At 47.0% G+C, this 27,731-nt stretch overlaps 1 protein-coding gene across 1 annotated transcript; it reads right to left on the bottom strand.

Moving 5' to 3' along the window:
- Positions 1-550: 550 nt before the first annotated feature.
- LOC133514561 (uncharacterized) lies at positions 551-20,125 on the bottom strand. The gene is made up of 2 exons (XM_061846368.1): positions 18,695-20,125; positions 551-805 (listed from the first exon to the last, which is right to left on the bottom strand). The coding sequence occupies exons 1-2, from the start codon at positions 19,123-19,125 to the stop codon at positions 610-612; spliced, it is 627 nt and encodes a 208-aa protein (XP_061702352.1). The 5' UTR covers positions 19,126-20,125; the 3' UTR covers positions 551-609.
- Positions 20,126-27,731: the final 7,606 nt, after the last annotated feature.

Genomic DNA, 27,731 nt, shown 5'->3' with positions numbered 1-27,731 from the left:
CCGAATCGATTCATAAAGTATATTTTTCAACTGGTGGGCATGGAGGAGGGTCTTGCCCCCACTTGACCGGAAAACTGTAAATGACTGTAACGACGAACAGATCCCTGAAGGTGGTGGCGACGCATCACTTTGGATCTGAGAACCAGCACAGCTTTTGAGTCGAAGATAAAGACGAGACAGCGGTTCTCGGCTCGCCACGTTGATTATGAGGAATGGAAATGCCAATGCGCTGGAAATTGAGGAAATTATGCTATGAACAGAGGAGGTGTCGGCGGAGGTAGTAGAAAAGTGTGTGCTGTGTAAAAAAAAAAAAAATGCTAGCGATGTTCAACTCGAGCCCTGCGTTGTGTTCATATTGTCACCGGATACAAGATTCTGTGGGTCTTGAAAGATCAGGCAAAATACTCCTGAAAACGGCAGGCAGTAGGTGGAACTCGTAACTTCCCGGAGTAAAACTCCTGATATATTCCAACCGTAACACAAACAAAAATAATCACTGACGGGGGCACCTGTAAGTCAAAGTACCACTGTACTGGACAGACGGTGAGATTTGTGCAAGGGGGTGTAGAGGGGGGCGGGGGCCACTTGGAAATGGCTTGAGGAGCCTCCTTACCTGTCCTTCTGCTCCAAGCTTTGGTCGGTGGAGGGGCAGCAGTACTGATGGAGACTGACGAAGCTGTGAACGGTCAGACTGGCGGAGAAGAGGGTAGCGAGGGCGGAGCCGCCCGCCGCCGCCGCCGCCGCCGCGGTGGGGGTGCCGGGAGCCGAGGTGGGCTGCTGGCCCGAGATGGACCGTGGTCGCACACTGACGGCGGGGATGGAGGACAAAAACGCACAGACGCACGCACACAAAGCAGAGACACACAAAAGAGATCAGCAACAAAAGCAGCGACGGGGATGAGAGAAGCAGCAGAAGTCACGATGGATGGCACATTCAAGCGGAAGTGGGACAATTTAGGATCCAGGCCGCGACCAGCCCATCCGTCCATCCGTGCACTCTCCGTACCGCTTATGCTCACTTGGGTCGCGGCCACGCACGTACACCCTGAACTGGTCGCCGGACAATCGCAGGGCGCATATAAGCAAAGGACCATTCGAACACACCTTCGCACATACGACCAAGTTCGAGTCCTCAACTAACCCACCGTGCAGTTTTTTGGATCATAGGAAGAAACCCCGTAGCTCGGTGAATCGAGCGTTGGTTTGGTAAGCCAAAAGTGCTGAGTTTGTATCGTACTGGGGCCTCCACTCCACAAGGGGGCGTTAAAAACCGCGGCCCCAAAAATACGAGGGTTCATTTGAGACCCCAAACGGGACAAGCCAAAAGAAAAAACTGAAGGAAGAAACCGGACGACACAGAGAAAACCAGCACGGGCTAAGATCCAAAGTCCAGACAAGCGGGGCAGAGTTTTGAACCCAGGTCCTCGGAACTACGAGGCAGATGTGCCAAGATGCGCCAAGACCAGCCAATACAAAATACACCGCTGAGGGTTAGCTATGAATTTTGTCCGTTTGGGTGTCACCATTCTCAGGTTGTGCACTGTAGTACCTGTGACTTTGGATGCGTGTGACTTGAAGAGGCAGGGCTTGGCCTGTTGACTGACGTTGGAGTTAGCGAACGGGAGTGTAGGGTTGGCTGTTGTCACCTCGGGATAGCAGAAGGCCCGCTAATATTAGCCAGTGTACAGGTCGAATGTGTCCGGGCATCATTTGTGGCGCATCAATTTGCTTTTTACACATTTGTCTTCTTACTGTTTTTTTTTCCAGTCAAATGACTGAACATTCACCAGCTGTCGATTTGTGACGACCTGGGGAGGGTTTCCAATTCATTCCAACTACTTGTGGGAGGCTGTGTTAAATTAGCAAAGCATGTTTGCGTTTGTTGTGCCTTTCTGGAGACCAGTTCTTCTTTGCAGTAGCCACGTTGCACTTTATCTTCTTTTTTTAAGTCTGAAATGATCCCAAACTTTAATGTACCGTCATTCCCGGCCGACAGAGCGCATTTGTAAAGGAAACACCATTTGGTACATACGTAAGCCGCAGCCGTGTAAAACCCGCAAGTGTCCACGTTGAAACCCACATTGAAACGTGAGATATTTACAAAGAAAGAGATTAATGCTAGCGCCACCACGCTAACGCTAATGCTGGTGCTGCCGTGCTAACAGGGCCAATAAAAAAAAAACAAAAACAAAAAAAAAACATACTGTTACAAATCACTGAGACATGGCAGTAACACGCTAGCACAGCGCTAACACAGCCGGACCGGTAAAAGTCACTGCCTCGGCACATACATTCCACCGGTCTCACTCTTACCTTTTCCAATCCAGGCCCCTTTGAGGCCGTTAGAATTAAAAAAAAAAAAAAAAAAAAAACGCACAAATTAGCCGCATCACCGCATAATCCGCAGGGTCGAAAGCGTGTGAAAAAAGTCACGTCTTATAGGCTGGAAATTACTGCACTCGTTCTTCCTGGCATATTTACTTCTACGTGAGAGTGCAATCCCAGTTTGTATGGAAAAATGATCATCAAAAATCAAGCGATGTAGCCAAAAGTTATTCGCCACATGGGCAACAGTATCCGTGTATCTCCGAAATCTGCCATTTAGAGCTTTAAAAGGTATCCGTCGAGGTTTATCCGATTATCTGATGAATGAAGTCTACCATACGACAATGTTTATTTATTTCTAGAATGCGACTAATCCCCGATGACATTTTTGAACTCTCGTCTTCCAACCAGTCAATTTGCAGAAGACCTTGCGGCAGACTTGCACGTCTGCTGCCGTCACTGGATTGTAACGACGTCTTCAAATCGGTTTAAAAATCACCCCGCCAAAAAAAAAAAAAAATCATACATGATCAATTTCACGTGTGTGGAAGGGGTAAAACAATCCCAAAATACGCTGCATGACTTTCATCGATAGCGGATGAGCCTCCAAGCCGTCGCCCCCACAATAAACGCGGGTTTGCCTCCATTTCTAAATATTCCTCCAGGATGAAAAAAGTGCGTACAAAATGCACCCGAAATGAATCCGCTCTGTCCCCGTCCGTCACTCGGGCAAAGAAAAGCACAACGCTCGGCAGAGACGGCCACCCTGCGCCGGTCCACTCGGCTCGTGGAACGGGCGTCTGCGCCGCGTGCGCCCACCCGACGCAAAACTGAAATTGAATCCCGTCTAAAAGGAGAACTTTGTTCGATTTTATGTTGGCTCGCGAGCTTTCTTTTGGGAAACCTGAAACTGCAGTCACAAGCGTGCTGGCGGTTGTTTTCATTGCCATTTCGAAGACCTAGAAAATACGCCAGAATCGAAGTCACCCACCTACAGTACCAGAAGAAAGAGTACAATCTCCTCTTACAACAGGAAAATATTGTTTCTGTCATCTAGTGTCCGATTAATGTCGCATATTTTTGGAATGTGGGAGGAAACCGGAGTGCCCGGAGGAAACCCACGCAAACTTTGCACAGGCGGGTCCGGGATTGAACCCGGGACCACAGAACTGTGAGGCCAATACTTTACCAGCTGATCCACTGTGGCACCCGCATTTTAAGCATAAAAAAACCATTTCTTAGATTATGTTATTATATAAAGTATTTACACATGTATTCCTACTATGCAGTTTATTATCAGGAAAAGCTAAAAAAAAAAAATGCTTTAAAAAGCCTATTTTTTTTAAGCCGTGGAACGCATTTTTTTTTTTTTTCCATGAAATGGAATGGGAAATATTGATTTGGTTTTCGAACAAATTATCTTTTCGAACCGCCTTCTGGAATGTATCTAAACTATACAAGTATTTCTACTATGCAGTTTATTATGAGGAAAACCTAAAAAAAAGATGCTTTAAAAAGCCCATTTTTGACCGTGTCGAACGCATTATTTCTTTTTCCATGAAACGTAATGGGAAATATTGATTCGGTTTTCGAACAAATTCACTTTTTCAAACCCCCTTCTGGTCGAGAACCGAGGTTGTACTGTTTTCTGTTCAAGTTCGAGGTGCCGAAACTTGTCCGACCTTCAACGTGTTGGCGACTCTGTCGCCACTTAATCTTCATCTTCCACTCAAAAGCTGTGCCGATCTCGCACCCAATGCCGCCATCTGCAGGGATCTGTCGGTCATTACAGTGGTTTACAAAGCTGAATTTTACTGACAAGCTGGGCAAGACGCTGACCCACGGAAAGCCGTACTTGAAGAAAGTATCCGGTGTCCTTCTCGCCTGACACTGACTGTCGCGCTACCGCTAACTACTCGAGAACTTTTTGGCTCTTGCTGTTGCGGATTACGCACATTCGGCGTCACCTCCAAAAAAGTTGAACGCTTTATGATATATTTCAATTTAATCTCGCCTCTTTCTCTTCTCTGCTCCAGCGGGATTTATTTACCCTCACATTGTTTTGCTTTCCACATCCTCAAGTGTGATGCGGCACTTCAAGGGAGTGCAGTTCGTCATTCAAAATGTGAGCCGATTTTTACACCTGATCAACTGCTGTCTGGATTCGAACCAGCCGTTTCAGAGTTTATGTCATGAGCCCGAGTGTGGATTTTCCCAGGCCCTGAGAAAAGTATTGGAATATTCATCGCATGCGTCCTATTCACACAAAAGTCCACACAGCTCAGTGACAAAAAACGGGCTGACCGACGAAGCCGTTTTCTACCAAAACGGCGAAACGTCCGTCCTTCCGCTCTTAAATTCATGGATCCAGCTCCTCTCGCGGTCCCTCAAACCTCACACGTATTCCCCCGACGGAATAAAAACGTCAGCGAGCTTGCGCTGAGGCATCTCGGCCGACCGCAACCCTCGCCGAGACGTTTGATTGGCATCGGAGGTCGACCTTTCACCTCTCACTCGCGGTCGGCTTGGATACACTCCAGCCTCGCTCGTCAGAATCCCGGACAGCGTATTTGCTTCGGTTTACACAAAATCGTTTGGGAATCTAACGTCATTTAACCTGCGCTCATTATTCACCGCGACAATATTTGAGAAGTGCGGCGGTAGAGTTGGTGTGACGCCATCACGGCGTTCTCCGCTTAGCGGGCAGTGATGTGAAATTCTAATTAAAACGTGATTACAGTAGCAAGTTATTTTTACGGCGTGAAACACGGCAGCTCACGCCGAGATTGTAAACCTCGAAAGGACGAGCGGCGAGATACGATCCGCGCGGCGGATGAACTGCTGGATGTGCTCAATATTGGTAGCGGAGGTGCTGTTACGTAAGCCCGAGCTGCGCTTGCACACATATTTGTGTTTCACCAGCAGCTACCGACGACTGACGATCTCCGCTTGGATTTTTCTCCTCTGTGCACCGCACCCGTAGGAGCGCATTTGTGCTTCATGAGCGCTCGCGCTCGAGTCCCTTCGGAGACATTTGAACAAATTAAAACAGTTACGAAGGGTCTTAAGAAAGTGTCTGTGACGTGCTCTGGTCAAAATGGCCCAGGGATTAGGAATTAAAGTCCGCTTATCCTCACAAACACGTCCTGTTCAGTCAGACCAGTTGCTTCATGAGAAGGTGAAGGGACCGAGCCCTGGCGTGAACTTGTAACACGGTCAAGACCAAAGACACCAGAGAAAGACGTCACGGTTGGAAATCACGCACGGCACGGAAGGTTCCCCTGCTTCAACCGGCAAATGTCAAGGCCCGTCTTCAGTTGACCATTTGGATGGTACAGACGAGTCATGGGAGAAAGTTTTGTGGTCAGATGAGACCAAAATGGAACTTTTTGGTCATAATTCCACTCACCGTGTTTGGAGGAAGTTCCATCCCAAGAACACCATCCCTACTGTGAAGCGCGGGGGTGCTAGCGTCATGCTTTGGGGGTGTTTTCCTGCACACGGGACAGGACGACTGCACCGTATCAAGGAGAGGATGACCGCAGTCATGTATTGTGAGATTTTGGGGGAATAAATCTCTGTCCCTCAGTCAGAGCATTGAAGATGGGTCGTGGACTGGGTCTTTCAACGTGACAATGACCCGAAGCACACAACCAGGAAAACCAAGGAGTGGCTCCGTAAGAAGCATATCAAGGCCAGTCTCCAGACCTAAACCCAATGGAAAATCTTTGGAGGGAGCTGAAACTCCGTGTTTCTCAGCGACAGCCCACAAACCTGTCTCAGCTGGAGACGATCCGTGGCCGAAATCCCTCCTGGAGTCAAGAACTACAGGAAACGTTTGACCTCTGTCGCTACCGGACCAAATATTAACACTGGTTTTCTCGGGTGTTCAAATACTTATTTGCAGCTGTATCACACAAATAAATCACACATCGTGTTTCTGGATTTTTCATTTTCGATGATCTCTCTCACAATGGACCTACGATGAAAATTTCAGACCCCTCCGTGATTTCCAAGTGGGAGAACTTGCAATATCACAGGGCGTTCAAATACTTATTTTCTTCACTGTCGTACTATATCGCTAAACTCACCCTTTGGCACGGAATACAAATGACTCCCGTTCTACGTCTCTGCAATTAGAAGGTCGGCACAAGCGCAAGCGCACCGTCCAAGCAAACAACAAACGGGGCGCCAGGTTCGAGTCGGGCGCAGGAAGTGAGGCCCGCGCACGTGCGAGGTGGCGTGTTCTGGAAGAGTTGACCGAGGCTGCAGGAGTGGGAGGAGAGCGCGCTGCACGAGAGCGGGAGAGGTCCAAACGCGGAGGAGGCCGAGGGCGGAGCGCGAGGGAACGCCGTGACGGGACGTGAACGCGCAAAACGGGGGACGCGCACGCCGGCAGGCGGGGGCGTCGGCGCGTGGGTGACGCCGCCTGCGTGGACTTCATCTCGGCCGCAATGTCGCCAATCCGATCTCTGCCACTTTCGCTGTTTTGCTTGCGAGTGGGCGTGCACTGCGTCATCCGCCTCCGGCGCGTGACCCGCCCGACTCCCGCTGTCAAACAAAGACGCTTGATTGCCGCACACGCTCCGCCGTGGCCTAAAGTTAAGGGTAGGGGATTGTACGCCAACCCCCCCCCACTCTACGCTCGAGTCTCCCGCTGCTTGGCAACAGTGCGGACTGCCTGCGTGGGCGCACGGCGACGAGCGCCAGGCGAAAAGCTCGGAGAAGGAGGGGCAACGCTTACCATCGACTGCGGCGGCCGTGCGAAGCGGGCACCCTGCGTTAGATATGAGCGTGCTCGCGGCCCAACTTTTTCCAATTCACCCGCGAGGCCTCTCACGCCCACGGGTGCGTCCCCTCGTGTCGTCATTCCATCCCGCTGGACGTCTTGCATCCCGCCATCGCCCCTCCTCTCCTCCCCCTCCCCTCTCCTCTCCTCTCCTCTCCTCTATTCAGTCTCTCTCGCCCACAGACTTCTTCGTGGAAGAGCTTACGGCGTTCCCACGGTAACCGGTCTCCCTTATTTTCCTCCGTGGGACGCGCTTGAAAAGCAATCCCGGGTCCAAAGTGATGCGCGCGCCTTCGGCAAATGACACCGCGGCGTGGACGGCTCCGAACGGGTCGCGACCGCATCTCCGGTTGAGTTTCGGATGCAGAAGTCAGCGGGCAAAAAAAAAAAAACAAAACAAAACGCTTTTTTTTTTTTCCGTCATGTGACACAAACGTGCACAGCTGCGGCCGCCATGACACATTTGTGCTGTTTTGAATTTGATTTGAAAAACTATTTTCCTTTTTGCATATCTGAGGTCATTTTGATCGATGAGCACGTTCGAAATGTCCAAAAATTCACAAACACTTTGAAAATTGAAGCCATTGAAAAGTCGTATTTATATTTCAAGTTTGACATCTGTGCGGCTTGTCGATTGAATGCAAAAGGCAATAAAGATATCGGTTTGGGACGGGAATAGTTATTCATTATTCAAGTATCTGCCCACGTCATATTGTGCACACGCCCACGCAACTCGTTTAAATATGTCATCTCAGTTTAAACGTGCACAATTAGCGTACACATGGCACGTTTGTGTCAAACAGTAGACATGCTGTAAGCATTCATAATGCCAAACTATTGCTTTGTGTACATAAAATTCTTCTTTTACTGGAGGGAAGGAAACAATCTTTCCATGTCCTCAAAAATAGATGGAATGACGGCAAGATGCAGTTTCTTAGGTAAAGAAGAGCGAAACCAGATCAGGACTTGCCCGTCCCGCCCCGAGCCGAGACAGGCGAGGTGAGCTGAATGCCGCCGGTGCGTTTTTCCCCGTTTCCACAGCAACAGCAGCATTTCGTTTTTCCTCGCAGGAATGAGCGCCGGTCCAAGGACGTTTCACTTCCCGTCGGAAACTTACCTACAGTATTTCCTTGATGAGGATGAGGAGGAGGAGGATGATGATGGCGATGACGATGCCACGTCTGTAACGCAAACCCGGCTTGACGGCCTCAGCCGAGCCCAAAATGCTCATGCTAATTTCAAGCCCTAATCAGTGCTTCAAAACCTGGTTTGAAAGCGAACCCTTTCCTCCGAACTCCCGTGGACAAAAACTCCGGATGATAGGTTGACGTCTTTTTTTTGTCACATGATCTCATGCCAGGCGGCACGGTGGGCTCAGCTGGAAATCGTTGGCCTCACAGTTCTGAGGCCTCGGGTTCAACTCCGGACTCGCCTGTGTGGAGTCTGCTTGTTCTCCCCGTGCTTGTGTGGGTTTTCTCAGGGCATTCCCGCTTCCTCCCACATCCCTAAAACATTGGACACTCTAAATTGCCCATAGGTGTGATTGTGAGTGCGGCTGTTTGTCTCCATGTGCCCTGCGGTCGGCTGGCGACCGGTTCGGGGTGTCCCCCGCCTCCTGCCCGTTGACCCTTGTGAGGATAAGCGGCTAAGAAAACGGATGGATGGATCTCACGCGATCAACCAGTACTACATTTCGATCCCGATCGACTCGTTGAGCACCCCTGCCCTAATTTTCATCCTGTTTTTACACCCTAATTTGAAACTCCAACATTTGGTTCAGACGGTAACCTTTAAAACCCCCAAATCAGCCTTTGAAACCCGAATTTCAAACCTTAACATTTGCCTCAAATCCTAACTGGAAAGACCTAAACTTGTCTTGAAAACCCCCAAAACTCTAAAATAACCCAAATCCCAGGGTGTGACGGTCTGAGCGCTCCCGCTGCTGAAAAGTCTCCTCGTGTGTGAATGCGGCGTACAATAATGCGCATGCGCGTATATTTTGCAAACTTCCGGCCAGTCTGAAACGTCTCCATGCATGCTCCAACATGTGCCATTCGGCTAATTGACTAAACGGGGCACTCGAGCGGAAAAGGTGAGCGTGAGACCGGTGGAATATATGTGCCGAGGAAGTGACTTTTACCGGTATGTTTTTTGTTGTTGTTGTTGTTTTTTTAACTGGTGCGACGGTCTGAGCGCGCTTGGCGCCGCAAAGTCTCTTTGTGATTAACGCGTATATTTTGTCAAAATTCCGGCCAGTCTGAAACATCCTCATCCATGCTTCAACACGTGCCATTCGACAACTTGTCGCCGAGTGTTCGTATTCGCTACGGACGTCTCAGAAAGACGTACACTGCGCGCGTAAATACATGTATGTGTATATATATATATATATATATATATATATATATTTTTTTTAAATCAACTTTTGTTTTAAGGTTAGGATATAACGTATGCTAGCTCCCTCTATGTAGAAGAAGGGGAACTATGAGACCGGGAGATTTCCCAGTAAGCGTCTGCTACGTACCCAGAGTTCCCCCGTTAGTAACGCATGCGCATTCATCACGAGGAGACTTTTCAGCACGGGGGAGCGCTCAGACCGTCAAACCTCCGTGAAACCCTCATTTTAAATCCTATCGTTGGCCGAACTGCCAATTCTGCCTCGAAACCCAAATTTCAAACCCTTCCCATCGCTTCAAATCCTTTATTTGCAATCTCTGAACTCCCTTTTGTCACTTCACCAGCCTTTCAACCCCTAATTTAAAACCTTCAGCTTGGGCTCGGTTCTCGGTCCCGGTCCAAAGGACTCTCTCTCGCGGAGCGCTTCAAGCGCCTCCGACTTGTAACGTACGTCAACGTTCATGCGTGCGCGATTTGAGCGTAAAACACCACAAAGCCCCGCACGCTCCGAAATTGCCGAAGAGAAGCCATATGAACACCGCCCACGTTCAGGTTGCCCCCCCCCCCCCGCACACGCACGTGCCCGCACACCCCCGCGCAAATGCGCAATTTCAATTTAATGTCTCTTTTTTTTCGCGGCATTGCAACATTTTCATTCCAGCTCAAAATAAACGCCGTCAATCCGCCGCCATGAAACGGAGGATGGGAAAGTTGCCCCCCGCCCCCCGAAAGAATATATGAGCCGCGTTGGCCGGGCCCCACCCGCCACTTGCCTCCCCGTATCCAAGTGACTGTATGATTCGAAACCCCGGTCATCCATTATGAGGGTGTCAATCAAGCCGGCAGGAATCACGAGTGCCGAGGCAAAAAAAAAAAAAAAAGGGGGGGGGGGGGGAGAAGCGGCGGAAAAGTGCAGCTTGTCTGAGTCATAGCTGCAGCGTGGGGGGGGGGGGGGCAGCGACTGTACATACGTGGGTCTGTATGTGTGAGAGCGGGCGAGAGAGAGGGGGGGGGGGTGTCTTAAATTTAGCAAATGAAGCTCCTTGTGAAAAGAAGAGCCCATCAGTGTTCTCCACATTGGCGCAATTAACATCCATTTTTGAGCGTGGGGAGCAAAGAAGCGGCGGGCTCGCGGGGGCACCTTCGCGGGGGCCCGCGTCGCCGCCAGCGGTCCAGCCGTCAAGAAGCCATTTGCGCAAGCCTGACTTGTTATATAACAGCTTTCCTCTCCGTATCAGCGCCGCCGAGGCCCCGGGCTGACCCCCGACGCTCGATGCTCGTCCTCCTCCTGCCACGTCGCGAGGGGAAACCGCACACAATTCGGAGGGTGACTGCGGGGTGTCCAAAATAGCCGCAGGGGGGTAAGATTCGCCCCAAAAAATGACGAAACGCGGGGGATTTTGAAAAACACACGATGGGATCTGGAGAATGTGAATTGGTTTTTGTGTGGAAATTCAACACGATAACACTGTTAGCTTGCAACGTACTGCATCGCTTTGATGCAGAAGAGTCTCCGCTAGGATGAACGGCAAAGTTTATAAGACAGTGGTGAGGCCGGCCATGACGGACTGATCAGAGACGGCGCCAGGAAGCAGAACTGGAGCTAGCGGCACTTAAGATGTTGAAATTCTCGCTAGGAGTGAGCAGGTTGGATCGGATTAGAAATCAGCTCATTAGAGGGAGGGACAGCCAAAGTTGGAGGTTTTGGAGACAAGGTCCGAGAGATGGTTTGGACAGGTCCGGAGGCGAGAGAGTGAGCAAATTGGCAGGAGGGTGACGATGATGGAGCTGTCAAGGAAGAGAGAGCGAGAGGAAGACCAACGAGAAGGTTGATGGATGTTGTGAGGGAAAACAGGAGCGCACTTGGTGTTAAGAGATCGGCTTAGATGGACAAAGATGACACGCTGTGGCGACCCCAAGCCGAAAGGAAAAGAAGAAGAAAACTGGATCGCTTTGATCAGCGTCATTGGCAAAATATCAACAAATTCCAAGTTGGCTTCTCCCAATCAACGAGTCAAACATCACGCGAGCGGCGTTACTTGTCCTAAAAACTCAACTCAAATAGTGAAAATGAAACAGAATCGGTAGGCGGGAGTCACAAGCATGCAGTATGTCGCTAATCGATCGTTTATCGTGTTACTATTTCTGAGGGAGGATTTTGGATTTTCAAGGGCTTCCAGCTCTTCCGGAGAGAACCCGAGGCGTTACCAAGCCAGCCGAGAGACAGTCTCTCCGGCGTGTCCTGGGTTGTCCCCGTGGTCTCTTTCCAGTGGGACGTGGTCCATTCGCTACCGTTTCTCTTGGTCAAGTCGCGGAGGAAGTAGCTTCAGCAGGGATACCCAGACTTCCCTTTCCCCCAGCCGCTTCTTCCAGCTCTTCCGGTGGGATCCCGAGGCGTTACCAAGCCAGCCGAGAGACAGTCTCTCCGGCGTGTCCTGGGTTGTCCCCGTGGTCTCTTTCCAGTGGGACGTGGTCCATTCGCTACCGTTTCTCTTGGTCAAGTCGCGGAGGAAGTAGCTTCAGCAGGGATACCCAGACTTCCCTTTCCCCCAGCCGCTTCTTCCAGCTCTTCCGGAGGGATCCCGAGGCGTTCCCAAGCCAGCCGAGAGACAGTCTCTCCGGCGTGTCCTGGGTTGTCCCCGTGGTCTCTTTCCAGTGGGACGTGGTCCATTCGCTACCGTTTCTCTGGTCAAGTCGCGGAGGAAGTAGCTTCAGCAGGGATACCCAGACTTCCCTTTCCCCCAGCCGCTTCTTCCAGCTCTTCCGGTGGGATCCCGAGGCGTTCCCAAGCCAGCAGAGAGACACAGTCTCTCCAGCGTGTCCTGGGTCGTCCCTGGGGTCTCTTTCCGGGACAAGGGAGTCGTCCGGGAGGCGTCCGGATCAGATGCCCCAGCCACCTCATCTGGATCCGCTCAATGCGGAGGAGCAGCGGCTCGACACTGAGCCCCTCCCTGATGACCGAGCTTCTCACCCTATTTCTAAGGTAGAGCCTGCGGAGGAAACTCATTTTGGCCGCTCGTATCCGGGATCTTGTTCTTTCGGTCACGACCCACAGCTCATCCCCATCGGTGAGGGACGGAACGTGGATCAACTGGTAAATTGAGAGCTTCGCCTTCCGACTTAGCTCACTCTTTACCACAACGGACTGATACTGGGGCTCATTTCTTCAGAAAATTCCACAAGGATGGTAGCCAGCGGCGGCTAACGGCGCACGTGTACGTGACGTTGACACTCGGGCCAGCAGTAATTATACTGCGGTCACGCTAATGAAAGTCTGGCACACTCGTTGTGCATATTCCTTCCCTTTCGACACATTTTGGGCTCACAGCAGCGCGTTACGTAAAGAGACACTTTCACTGAAACGCAGCCGTGTGACCCGTCCTAAAATAAAACCAGCAAAAACCAAAAAAAAACAGCAACTCTCAACCCCGTTGCTTCTTCGCGGAGGGGCTTAAGGACATCAGCGGCAGCCCGAGGCCTGGCATTGTTCACACCGCTATTATCAGCGTGGGGGGGGGGGGGGTAGGAGGATGCGAGCTCGGCACAGCTGTTTAAAAAAAAAAAACGGAGCCGCCGGGCCACCGTAACGGAGGAGCCGATTTGTTGGGATGCCAGGGCTGCACGCAATCGCGCAACAAAATGGACCAAAAGGCCACGTGAGAGGAATTAGGGGCGAGGGGTGGGACGACTTGCACGGTGCAAACATAAAAAACTGGGACAATCCATCCGTTATCCAAGCCGCTTATCCTCACGAGGGTCACGGGAGAGCCGGAGCCTAACCCGGCCAGTTTCGGGTGAAAGGAGGACTTCACCTTGAACTGGTCGCAAGTCAGTCACGGGGGAGATATCGACGGCACCACTGAGCGGGAATCGATCCCACGCTGCTCGCACCAAAGCCAGGCGTGTGTACCACTACACCACCAGTGACTCAATTGGGACAAGTTGTGAAAGACAGCTGGAAATTGGCCAAACTGCTCGCGTGAATTTTCAAGGATATTTTTTAAAAACGCATTTATTCTGGGAACAGATTAGAGTATTTACATGTAAAATGCGCTTCGACTTACGAAAAATTCACATTACAAAACGACTTCCGGAACAGATGAATTTCCTAAGTAGAGGTGCTGATCATCCGTGTACCCTCCTCAATGTCTTCATGCTCGTCAGTGGGATGATTTAAGAAATACAATGATAAGTTCAATGAATTGATTTCTGCAACAATTTCAGAGGGTTTGACGTATTTCGAAATAAAAATACGGCAGAATAGTCACAAAATTTATGAGTGAAAATAATGTACATAAGTGACCATAAATTTGTTTTCCCTTTTGCACGTATGAAGATTTCAGTCTGATTTTTTTTTTTTTGTACCTTTACTCGGAAAGTGGAAGGACTAATTTCACTTTTAATAGTTGTTTTTTTTTTTTTTTGTTAAATACACTTTCGTATATGCTACCTGTACGTATGTAGCGTGTACGTACTTTTGCTACTTGTGAGGAAAGCCAAGAAAAGGGTGATTCATTTGGCCTGAGAACGCCGCTTCCAGAACGAGGCGTCGTCTCCCCCTTTTGCGGCGCTGTGGACAGATGGCAAGTCAGCGTGCGTTGCACCTTTTCGCTTTCGCGCGCACTGCGTCGGATCAGAACCTTTCCCCCGTTTCCTCTGTCCGACCGCGTGACGCACTCGCGCCGCGTTCCGATCGACTGCCAGCGAAATGACTTTTTGCCACCAACCTCAGACCGGGGACGACGAGGTTCTAGCAGGCCCGAAACTTCCCCCGCAGGTAATGAGCAAAGGGCCAACGCATCACAGGAGCACTCAAAGGTCAAGTGTCATCCCTATAAACATTCTAAAAAGATGAGATATTGTAATGAAAAATACACATAACATTATTCACTTCGATGTCAAAACGAAAAAATAAACATGAGCGGGGAGCGCGTCATCCATGCGATCACGGCCGGACCGCCTCCCTGTCCGATCCACTTCCGCGGTGGAGATGAGCCATCTCGGCCCGGCGCCGCGATGAGCCACCCCGGCGGCCGGCTCAGCCCTGTCGACGAGGCCGCTCATTTTCGCCGCCGAGGTGACTCATCACAGCCGTTTTACACCGTTGTCGTTGCTCGCGGCTGAATGAGCCATAAACAATTGTTTATCGCTGCCGCCACCGGCGGTGTTGTTCATGGCGGACGACGGCGGCGGCTACGAACAACCCCATCGGCAATGGCGTACTCGGCCGCGTGCCATGACAACGCTGCAAAGCGGCCCGTCTCGGCACCGTGATAAGCCACCTCGGCGCCGGAGATGAGCCGCCCCAGCCGAAGCCGTACCTGTCGTTCGGTACCCGCGCAATCCATTTTTCACGACGAACCGGGTCTCTTGCAAATTTATGAAGGGCAAAGCCGTCCTCCCGAGTGTTCACGCAATGTCCAGAAACGCAACGAGCCGGCGTTTTGGCTAACACGAAGGAACAAGGAGCTAGCTTCCCGCGGGTAAAACTAATGGAAACAAACGAGTCCACTTGGGGGCGCTTCTGTCCTTTATGTCACTTCCTGCTTCTTCTCGAAAACAAATCCCTCGAGAGGATTTTCATTGCGGGAGTTACGAAAAGCTGTTTACGTGAAAATCATGTTTTGCGGTGAAAAAACGCACGGGTCCACGTCGGCTGCCGTTTTTCATTAATAACATACTAAAAAAAAAAAAAAAAAAAAAAATCAGGCATTCCGTGACAGTGTGGCCCTTTAACAGCCACGCAGATAACGCGAGACCCGCTCTGGAACCGGCGGCTCGCTTGAGTCTGAATCGGAGACCGGTAAGAGCGTCGGGGACCTTGGTAAAAAAAGAGATCAAGTCCAGAAATGACGGGAAAGATCGTTGGCTCGTCCGAGACCGTCACGTTCCATGTCAGTCTTTTGTTTGTCCACCAATCGCTGCCTACTCAGCGAGCTTTTCATGCTTCCGGAACAAAAGCAGAGCGTGTTAAACGAGGACAGATGCGCTCTCGCCCTTTGCCGAAGCTCACGGCGCTCAAAAAAACAAAAACATTCAGGTCGGCATCGAGTCCGAGGAGAACGTCGCAAACCTCTACGGCCCGGCCTGGCCTTTGACGCCAAAGATGAATTCAAAATAAAAATCACAAAAAAATTCAAATGCACAATTATAGATATGAACGGAACCTGACTACACTAATCCCCAAGTGTAATTTTGACAAAAATAAAATTAGAATGTAGTAAAACGGCAAAAGTGCTAATCTCGCCAAGTGTGAGGAGGGGGCGCCTCAGGGGGCCCCGGGGCCATTTGCATTTTTTTTTTTTTTTTTTTTTGCGTCCCTCAAGCAAAGATTAAAATAAACAAAAAGTCATCATTTGCATCATTTGGTAAGATATGGCGCCGACGTGAGCCAAGTACTGGATCCTCCTGTTTGGGTTCGAAATGGCCGCCATTGGTCACAACAAAATCTTGAAAATCCATCCATCCATTTTTTTCTTCACCGCTTATCCTCACAAGGGCCTCGGGGAGTGCCGGAGCCGATCCCAGCTGCCAACGGGCAGGAGGCGGGTTACACCCACGACTGGTCGCCAGCTCGTCGCAGGGGACATCGAGACAAACACTCGCACTCACACCTACGCGCAATTTAGGGTTTTTTTTTTTTTTTTTTTATGTTTTAGGGATGTGGGAGGAAAGCGGAGTGCCCACCCGGAGGAAACCCACGCAGGCACGGGCAGGACATGCAAACCCCACACAGGGAGGGCTGGCATTGAACCCGAGACCTTAGAACTGTGAGGCCAATGCTTTGCCAGTTGCACCACCGTGCTGCCAACTGGAGTTATACTGCATAAAATATTCGCACATATGCATAGAGAGTTATCGCTTTCCTTACATGGATAATGTGTTACCAAATTTAAGGATGACAAAGTGGCCCTTTGATTTTTCTGTACGCAGTCATCGGAAGAAAAAGTTTGCACACCCCTGATCCCAAAACAGTCACGGATGAGGCGGTACACCAAGGATTAGTCAGCACCCAATCAAAAGGCACACAGAGGCAAAACAAAAAAACATTCAGTGCAAGGGTGTCAAATTCATTTTTGTCGCGGGCCACGTTGTAGTTCCGGTTTCCTTGAGAGGGGCGTTATTTATGGCCTCATCATATTGACACGTGAAATTTATGAATTCCTTTGGAATCAGAAATCAAGAATAATGCATTTTTCAACTATTGTTGACGTTTGGTAACTCTTCCAATACCTCAAAATTATGATTCATGACATGACAATTTGAAATTTTGGTCCAGTCACGGAAGTTGACGTACGTGATTTGCTTTCATAAAACCACGTGGCGGGCCGGACCTGGCCCCCGGGCCTTGAGTTTGACACCTGCGATTTAAAATCTTCAATTAAAGCACGTTTTTAGGAATGTGGCGGAGGAAGGGCCACACAAAGAACTGCGAAAATAAGCAACTATTGGAAGCCCGACCCTCGGACGTTTGAGGCCAAGGCGCTCACCGCTAGGCCACCACGCAAAAGTACGAGGACGCAGTCATTGTAATTTGACGGGCGCCGTGGTGCTCCCAAATCCGCACGGTCGGGCACGAAAAATCACACGTGTAATATTTGTTAAGAGTAGAAATACATATTTGAAAGACGTCGTTTATTTTCTGTAGTCTTTACCGACGTTCCCTCTAAGCTGCGCAATTGCGCACCTTTCGCACTCGCAGCGCAGTGAACCACAGCCTGACATCTTTTTTTTTTTTTTTTAAACATGGAAGCGCATGGTCTCTGCTGCTCAGCCTACTTCTACTTCCTAGTTTACCTCCGCTCTTAAAGGGGTACACTCATAATTACAAACAGAACACAAACCCGTGACTTTATATCTGCGGGCATGACTGGTGGACCACACTCACAACAGTATATCTGCGGGCATGACTGACCACACTTGTACATTTTTCAAATGTGAGTGACTGAGAACGGTTGACCGAGAGGAGAAAAAAATGGTGAAATATGAAATCTGACAAAACCTCAATACGAGTAAACCCCCCCCCCCCCCAGGCCCCCCTTTTAGAAGTCTACCTGTTCTGGAATCAGAACCTTTGGACAGGTCAACTCGGATCGCGAGGGCGGCCAAGACAATCGTTAGCATTGCATATCACATGTTGAACGTGCTCGAGGTTCCGTTACGTTGCGGCATGTGAATTTGTGTTTTCTTGATCGTGTGACTTTAGTACTCTAAAAACATAAATCGACAACAATCTGAGAATTTAACTTTTTTTTTTTTTTTTTTTAAAGCAACAAGACTGACCATTTTTCACCGGCTAGCAAATCTAGCGGCGATTCTAAACCGCTGCATGCTGCAGGGAAAGATCCAGTTTCACTCGACTGGTCCCAAAAATGAATCATTTCCCACTAATAATCTACAATTATTCATCTACAGTATCAATGCCAGCAATATTTCGTGACGGGCACGTAAATGAAATGCTCTCCAATTAATGGCAAATTTTCACGCCACAGTGTACATTTTTTTATCTTCAATGCCCAGAAATGATCTTTGTGGAAAATTCAGAAGATAATCATTTTTGTCAAATATATAGTTTTGGTGACATTAATGTATGGCGTGCTCTTCTGTTTTTCCAGCGGTAATTAATAACTGCGTATTATTGGGCGAATTATGCACCTTCTGCCACCTAGTGGAAGGGAGTTTGATTGTCCGGCCTGTCATTATATGTCACTGCCATAAATAAATAAATCCATGATTTGAAGTCATAATTTTTAGACCAATTAACGTGTCGATTAATGTGCCATTCGTATTTAACTTTTTTTTTTTTTATCTTATTTTTTTCTTACAGTGATGGAATATACACAAAAAGGGACATATTTTAAAAATGTTCTTTTCTCTGAGGCCGTTCGAGTGTTAAATCAAGAATCATAATCTTGAGACTGTCCATGCCATAAATGCGTGTACATCTTATTAATTTTTAATGGGTCAGCTCGGCAGATTTCCACCAAGTGTCTGTGTGTCACGTTCCCCTCGGAACATTCACGCTTGTCTTTGAAGTAAAAGAGACGTGGAACATGTCGTACGTGCGGCTACGTGAAATGATGGAAAAGTGAAACCGGATAACATCCTTCGGCACACCCGATGATCTTTCACGGTTGGGAATCACGACTTTAGAGATGGTCAATGATCGGACGCTGCACTTACTTCCTGCGGACGGTGGCGTCGGCGGGGTCCGCGCCGTCGGTGCGTTGGACTCGCTCTCTTTCGGCGGCGGACGAGCCGCAGGAGAGACCTCGGGTCAGTCTGGCCTGGGTCCTCCTGTCCCTGCCGGGCGCCGGCACGGTGGCGGCCCCGCCTTTGGCCTGAGCCGAGGACGCGGCGCCGTCGCGGTGGACGGGGAGCGACAGCGGCTGGCCGCGATCGTGGTTCTGCTCCGGGGCGTCGGAGCCCGCGCTCCTGGGGCCGCGATCCTGTCTCAGGTCTTGGTTCTCCTGGCTGACCCGGTCCAGCTGGCCTTCCAGCTCCTCGATGCGCCGCCGTTGGGTCTCCAGGAGCTTGGCCTGGCTCTCGATGATGTTGTTGAGCTCCAGGAGGTACTCCACGGCCCGGTTGGGGCTCTCCGGGCTGGCCTCCATGGCGGAAGAGCGGGTCCGCCCCCCCCACCAGCCCTGATGAGTGGGGGGGAGGGAGGGAGCGAGCGAACGAGACTCTGGACGGAACGAAACGTTTAGCTTTTGGCTCTTCCGAAACAAAACAAACAAACAAAAAAAAAGCGAAAGAAAAAAAGTCAGCGAACGGGCGGTTGTCGGGTTGACTACATGTCGTCCGATGCGAGGGCCCGCGTGAGTACTAGAACATCTTCGGTGCACTTTGGGACGTCGCCGTGCGGAGGAAAACGCAGAAAAATGAGCAGAGGAGACCGTCGATTGCCTGATCGTCTGCTGCCATCTTGAAAGAGTCCACCAAATCAGACCGGGACGCTTTCGGGGTTTGGGCCATCGTGACGAGCAACAAACAAGTGGAAAAGCTAAAACAGATGGAAAACCACCAACGACAAAATGAAAAAAAAATAGATAAATAATAATAATACAAATCTCACACTTTGGAAGATATCAGTTTATAATCCATCCAACAATCCAACTTGGATTATGATAATATTTGTGATCTCCCACTGATTGTCAGGAGGTGTCAATCGATCACACCGAAGCTTCGAAGCTCCCGATGCGCCGAGCACGGCGGCTCCTTCAACCCATGGCTCGGAGCGTTTTCACGGCGCGGAAAGTGAGCAAAGTTGCCTTACGAGGTCCATCCGTCCCCTCAGGTGGTCCCCAACTCCATCCGTTCATGTCACGGGCGCCTTCCCCCCATCCGGCCACAATGAAGACTTTTAGTTCCACGTCTCGCGAGTTGCAAGACCGAGAGAGGGAGAGAGAGAGAGAGAGAGAGAAACGGACCGATACGGGCCGGAAAGATTCTTCGACTTCTCCGAGACGACTCTGAGATGCGTTGCGCGTGTGCGGTTCCGCTGTTCCGACCCAAAATAGGGCGCAGGTGCTGCGTTCGGTTTTTCCCCTGGAGCGCAGCACCAGCGTCAAGTTTACACTGACGAGGACGATGACGACGTCGTCGACGACAAGCTAGACGGTTATGAAGAAAGACTTCTGGTCAGGACCTTCAAAATAAAGCTCATCGCTGCAATTACGAGGACGTTCCGGTACAGACTTTCGGAATAAAACGTGACCGTTGCGTAATCGTCATCGGCCAAAAATTTTAAACAGTAATAAAAAAAAAAAATACTGCATTTGACAACGGGGGCGATTGATAAAACAATGCGAACAGGATGAATGTTTATTATATTATTATTGGGATAAAAAAAAATAGCCCCCAAAACAGGGAGAAAAAATTAGTCCGGAAAACAGAGGGAAAAATATCAGCCCGAAAAACAGAATTATTCCCAAAAACAGGATTTGTGTGTGTGCGTGTGTGTGACAGCAACACTATTTTTTCTGTTTTTCGGACAAATTTCTTTTCCCTGTTTTTTTTTTTTGTGGGGGGGGGTACAGGGGGAAAAATAGCCCAAAAAATTGAGAAAAAAATTACGGAAAATTACTACCCCGAAAATCTGGATTTCCGTGTGTGTGCATGTGTATTTTTTCTGTTTTTCAAACAATTTTTTTCTCTTTGTTTTTCGGAAAAAAAACCAGAAAAAATAGGGGGAAAATATTAGTCTGAAAAATAGAAAAATTAGCCTAAAAAACAGGATTTTTTTGTGTGTGTGTGTGTGACAGCAATATGCTTCTGGAGAATAATGTAGCTAATTTCTTAATCCCATATCAAAATACAATTTTATCAACGTAAATAAGATGGTCATTCTCCTTATTACGGAGTCTAGCAAGAGTCACTTGTTGTTCACGCGTTCTCGGGTGAGTTCAATGTGTACTATATATATATATATTATATATATATATATATATATATACACATATTTATATATATACACACATATTTATATATATAACTATACTATAACTCAGAAAAAAATAGCTCAAAAAACAGAGGGGGAAAAATAGTACGGAAAACGGAAAAAATTAGCTCAAAAAACAGGGAGAAAAAAATTGGCCTGAAAAACAGAAGGAAAAATATTAGCCGAAAAAACAGAAAAAAAACGAAAAAAAAAATTTCCCAAAAAACTGGATTTTTTTTGTGTATGTGTGTGCTTCTGTATTAGGGGAAAAAATCCTGTTTTTTTGGGCTAATTTTTTCTGTTTTTCAGGCTAATATTTTTCCCTGCGTTTTTCGGACTACTTTTTTTCTGTTTTTCAGACAAAATATTTCTCCCTGTTTTTCAGAAAAACAGAAAAAATAGGCCAAAAAAAAACAGGACAAAAAAATTGTCTGAAAAACTGAAAAAAATAGCCCCCAAAACAGGGAGAAAAAATTAGTCCGGAAAACAGAGGGAAAAATATCACCCCGAAAAACAGAATTATTCCCAAAAACATGATTTGTGTGTGTGTGTGTGTGTGTGACAGCAACACTATTTTTTCTGTTTTTCGGACTAATTTTTTTCCCTGTTTTTTTGTGGGCGGGGGTACAGGGGGAAAAATAGCCCAAAAAATTGAGAAAAAAATTACGGAAAATTACTACCCCGAAAATCTGGATTTCCGTGTGTGTGCATGTGTATTTTTTCTGTTTTTCAAACAATTTTTTTCTCTTTGTTTTTCGGAAAAAAAACAGAAAAAATAGGGGGAAAATATTAGTCTGAAAAATAGAAAAATTAGCCTAAAAAACAGGATTTTTTTTGTGTGTGTGTGTGACAGCAATATGCTTCTGGAGAATAATGTAGCTAATTTCTTAATCCCATATCAAAATACAATTTTATCAACGTAAATAAGATGGTCATTCTCCTTATTACGGAGTCTAGCAAGAGTCACTTGTTGTTCACGCGTTCTCGGGTGAGTTCAATGTGTACTATATATATATATATATATATATATATATATATACACATATTTATATATATACACACATATTTATATATATAACTATACTATAACTCAGAAAAAAATAGCTCAAAAAACAGAGGGGGAAAAATAGTACGGAAAACGGAAAAAATTAGCTCAAAAAACAGGGAGAAAAAAATTGGCCTGAAAAACAGAAGGAAAAATATTAGCCGAAAAAACAGAAAAAAAACGAAAAAAAAAATTTCCCAAAAAACTGGATTTTTTTTGTGTATGTGTGTGCTTCTGTATTAGGGGAAAAAATCCTGTTTTTTTGGGCTAATTTTTTCTGTTTTTCAGGCTAATATTTTTCCCTGCGTTTTTCGGACTACTTTTTTTCTGTTTTTCAGACAAAATATTTCTCCCTGTTTTTCAGAAAAACAGAAAAAATAGGCCAAAAAAAAACAGGACAAAAAAATTGTCTGAAAAACTGAAAAAAATAGCCCCAAAAACGGAAAAAAATAGTCCAAAAATAGAGGGAAAAATATATAAAATTAGCCTGAAAAGAGGGGATTTTTTTTTTTTTTTGTCAATTGTGGTAGTTAACGTGATTGTTGAGAAACTGGCCAAAATATGAACTTTTTTCTGGTGCTTTGGTTCATGTGATCAAGACTTTTGACATGTTGAAGAGTCTCCAAATGTTGTGATTGACGCGAGGATATCTGTGCATGAACACCCCTGAAGATGCACAAAAGGACTGTACAGCGAGAGACGTTATTGTTAATACTGATGTGAGCCCCGACGCGGCCAATAACTTCAAATAAAAGAAGCAAGCTCACATTTGCAGCAGGGAAGATTTTGCATGCTGGGCTGCTGTTAGAGAAAATTGCTGTCACCCAAAGAAGTGCCTTGCTACTCTCAAGACTTTTTTTTTTTTTTTAAACAAAAAATGATCTTGCGGCTACTTGGGAACCAAGCTTAGTCCCCCCCAAGCCAGAAACGAACCGAGTTGAGTCACATTCTACAAACACTAGGCCAACGCCTGCGAGAGATGTAAAAAAAAAAAAAAAGACCAGAAGAAGAGAAACAAGCCCCGCAGTGATGTTATTATTTTTAGCAGCATGCCTCAAGTGCTCTGGAACGAGGACCCACGAGCTGCTGTCGTGCTCGCACGCCGATTTCAAATATTAGCGTGCGGGTGACGCGCAGCCCGAGCGAAATGCAAAAATCCCTCCGGTGGTCAAGATCGTGTCACGTTTGAATCACGATCGGGGTTTTGTCCGAGTCGCTAATGGTGCAGCCTGATTTTGGCGCAGGAAGCGTGGGATCGATTCCCGCTCAGTCGACATCTGACTGGCGACCAGTTCAGGTCGTAGTCCGCCTTTCGCCTGAAGCTAGCTGGCTGTCCCGTGACCCTTGTGAGGATACGCGGCTTGGACGACGGACGGATGGTTTTATCCGTTGGGAAATGATGCGTTCGCAAACGCGTGCGTCACTTCAGCTTCTTGCAAGAACCTTCTCAACTCAAGCTTCAACTTTTCTCTACATTTGTCTCGTTAGCATCTTGAGTGACGACTTGATGATTTTTTGTTGCATCCGCATTCTTGGTACTTGTTTGGCCAGATGTTAGTTTACACTCACATTTCAGCACCTTTTGGATGTCTCATGATTATCATCCCCCCCCCCCCCCAATATTTGCGAAAGAATGACAACGATTTAAAGGTCCACTGTCATGAAATGCATGATTTTTAGGATGTTATTAATGAATCGAGTAAAAGAGGCTTTAAGCCACAGGTGTCAAACTCAAGGCCCGGGGCCCAGATCCGGCCCGCCACATGGTTTTATGTGGCCCGCGAAGCCAAATCTGGAGTTTCCACTTCCATGATTCTGTACCAAAATTTCAAATTGTCATACATCGTAAATGATCAAATTGAGATTTTAGAAGCATTTTTGTGTCACCAAACATGAATAGTTGAAAAACACGTTAGCCTTCATGCTTCATAAATTGATTATATATAAACATTATGAGACGATTAAACGTTTTTATTGTTTCACAGTCAAAACGGCCCTCTGAGGGAAACCCAAACTCCAACGTGGCCCGCGAGAAAAATGAGTTTCACACCCCTGCTTTGTTGCCACTCCAAGTCTACCTTGATGTCAAACTAAACATCAAACAAAAAGGACTACACTTTGCGTATTTAACATGACCCCACATCATCGTTTGATGAAAGTCTGCTAGCTGAATGCTAACACAAAAGGCAACATTTTGGTATTTATATCCCCTTAGGAAACATATATTTGCGCAGAAAAAGTGCAGCAACATATCCATCCATCCATCCATTTTCTTAGCCGCACATACATATATATATGACTGACAACCAGCTTAGGATGTACCCCACTTCCTGCCTGTTGATAGCTGCAGCACTCCCGCAACCGTTGTGAGGATAAGCAGGGAAGAAAATGGATATCTTTTTTCCCCCCAAGTCGCCTATCCTCACAAGGGTCGCAGGAGCGCTGGAGCCTATCCCAGCTATGTTTTGGCAGACTACAGCCCGAACCGGTCGCCAACTCAGTCGCAGGGCACACATCGACGCCGTCGCTGAGCGGGAATCGTCACCGGTCAGACGTAAGCGCCACCGCACGTCAGTGAGTGCCGGAATTCCTCCCACATCCCCAAAAACATGCAACATTCATTGGAGACTCGAAATTGCCCCAAGGTGTGCTGTTTGTCCCCATGTGCCCTGCCGTTGGCTGGCGACCAGTTCAAGGTGTTCGCCGTTGACGGCCGGGGTAGGCTCCGGCGCTCCCACGACCCTCGTGAGGATAAGCGGCTGAGATGATGGATGGATGTGTAATTTTGAACAAGACTGTCAGTGTGAGTTAAGACCTCCTGCTTTCGATGAAAAATGACTTGGCCGTCCTGCTGCTGCCACCTGCTGTCCAACTCTCAAAACAGCAATAATAAAACACGATCGCGCACAGATGATATTGAGTCAGAACTTTATTTGAATATGTTGACTCTTCAAACATGTAATTTGTTTCGTGAAGTGAAAATATTTTCCAAAAAAATGGTTGTAAAACTCAAGTGAGACCTTACAGACATGCTTTGTGGATTTGGCTGTCAACGTTTTGGCCGTTTTAGGGAACCAATCAAGTAACGTTGTAGAAATAATAATAATAACAATAATCAATAACTTGATGTCTCCTGATGTCGCCATAAAGCGAATATGATTGCCTCGCCGTGAAACAACATCGATCTGTTGCGAAAATGATTTAACGTTCACTTCCGAATGAATGGCTTATCAATCTGAAGTATCTGATAACCTGAGTAATTAAGAAAGGGGGGAAAAAATATTTTTTATAAAAAAAAAAAAACAACATCTCACAGCCTCAACGCTTTTCATATTGTTGTAACACAAGACAAAAAGTCATCTCAGGACCAACGACGCATTGCAGACTGATTTGCAGCGGGGAGGGGGCCACATCCAGTTGATATTCCAACTTTAATATTTTAATACTTTCACAGTACGACAGTGGTCATGTGGAAAGGGGTGCGTGTTACCGAGGCAACGGCGCGTGGCACAATAAATCGGGCCCGGCACACATTTTGCATTTCTCGTCCACGGTCCACGCTCGGGTTGCATAAAAGGAAATTGTTCATAAACCAAAAAGCAAAACAGACGGAAAATATTAGCCCCCCAAAAAACAGAAAAAAATAGCACCCCCTCCAAAAAAAAACGACAAAAAATTGCCTGAAAAACATGATTTTTTTTTTTGTGTGTGTGTGTGTGTGTGTGTGTGTGTGTGTGTGGCAGCAATGCACTTCCGTATTAGGCAAAAAAAAAAAAAAAAATCCTGTTTTTCGGGCTATTTTTTTTTTCTCTTTTTCGGGCTAATATTTTTCCCCTCTGTTTTTCGGACACGTTTTCATTTGAAAAAGGCCCGGTTCGAGCCACCGTAGGTCCTACAACATTTTCATCACGCACCAAATATAAATGGATATCTGTTGCGAATAGATATTTGGATATGATTCATGATATAGTCTACGCATATAAACCTCTCTACAGATATTTACAGAATGTACAGGAAAAGTGGATTGGCGCGATCACAATAAAATACAACAATTGTATGTACAGTAGTCAAGTGTGCACCGAGTGACAGAAAAAGATGGCGACAGTTGCAATATTATTGTTTGGAGTTGTGATGACGTACAAGCGAACATAAATGCAGGTAATCGGAAAACGGTAACAAAGGTACGGTACGAATTTGTGGGGAAGAAAGGAAGCATTTTCCATTGTTGAATGAAAGTGTACAATTTAGCTGAAAAATGAAATGAAATCCCAAAGTGAGAAAATCAAAGTGAATATGAAAATGACGCGAGAGGACGCCGAATGTGGCGGCATTCACAAGCTCGCCTCAAATGCTCGCAACATAAATTAAAACCAAAAGGAGTCAAGATACCGCTGGAAATTGCTGTTGGTGTGACTTTTTGCGGCGACAGTACAGTATTAGCATACCGACTGTAGTCACTGATCAAAAAAACAAAAAAAAACCAAAACTGAAGTCGCCATCCGCCATCTTGATCCTCCCAAAACGACCAGTGCCGACCTGCGCGTTAATCGCCAGTTTCGTGGTTGTGAGAAAACCTTCCGCAGGTAAGTTAGAAAGATTTACTTTGACACTGTGAAAGTTTGTTTGTAAAGGTTTTTGTTTTTTATTTTCTGATGAGCTCAACTCACTTGAGCAAAGTTTTGTTTCCAGTTGTTGTTGTTGACTGTTCGCTCTCTGCTTCACCTGAATGGGCCGACGGTTTTACGCGAAAAAGCGATGTCAATATTTTCCCAAACTTCATCAGTGGATAAGCAAGAAAACACATTTTCTGTGAATATTTTGATGAATTTCATAATAAGGAACTCTGCAAATTGAATTTGATTTTCAAATGCAAGGAAACAAGTTGAAATTTTCTGTCTGAAACAGGACGTCGCAGAGACAACAAATGAACGATGCGCTTAGCATGTATTTTCCCATTGCCGGTCCTTATTTCCAAAAATATATCGAACTGATTGACTTTATATTTCATGTTTTTAATGAGAAAAAAATGCTTAGTTTTTTTTTGCTATGTTATGCTGATAGTGCTTCACAGCATATTTTGGGAAATCGGGCCCGAGCTAATATGCAAGCTTTCTTGCTAGTCACGGTGTTTATATGTCATTCCTTTGCACTTTGGCTTTTTTGGCTTAGCAAATCGAATTAAAAATCCTTCATGTCACCAGAACTGACAAAATGTCAAGCACACATGACCGGTTTTCATTCTACATGACAAACTCTGAGAAAAACACTGCCATAATCCAAATTTTAAACCATGTCCTGCACACATTTTGGGAGTACCAAGATGGCGGCCAACTAGCTTCAATCAATTTTTTTTTTTTAGATCAGTGTTTTTTATTCTTCCTCATTGGCAGGAACGTTTTCTTCTTCATCAGCTTTGACAGTCAGCCAAAAATTTGGACATGCGTCACTGACATCTCGTGGACGTTCGTGTAACAGCAACAGCGGTTTCAGTCCACCCCGAGAAGGTTAAAGGTCACGGAACTGAATGTTTATCCATCGATTAAAAAAAAAAAAAATGTACGCTTAAAAACTGAGATAACACGTCATGCTTTTGCATGGAATTGTATCAATCACATAAACGTTACATCTGTACATTTGATGAATTTTAGTATTATTTCATTTTAATTAGTGCTTTTCAATTGTAAAACCCCGACGTTTTACACTCTCCGACATTTCTACGTATTTACTCTTCC

Source organism: Syngnathoides biaculeatus, chromosome 2, assembly GCF_019802595.1.
Source record: "Syngnathoides biaculeatus isolate LvHL_M chromosome 2, ASM1980259v1, whole genome shotgun sequence".
NCBI lineage: Eukaryota > Metazoa > Chordata > Actinopteri > Syngnathiformes > Syngnathidae > Syngnathoides > Syngnathoides biaculeatus.
Note: the sequence above shows the minus strand (reverse complement) of the source record. Positions and strands in the feature narration are given on the sequence as shown.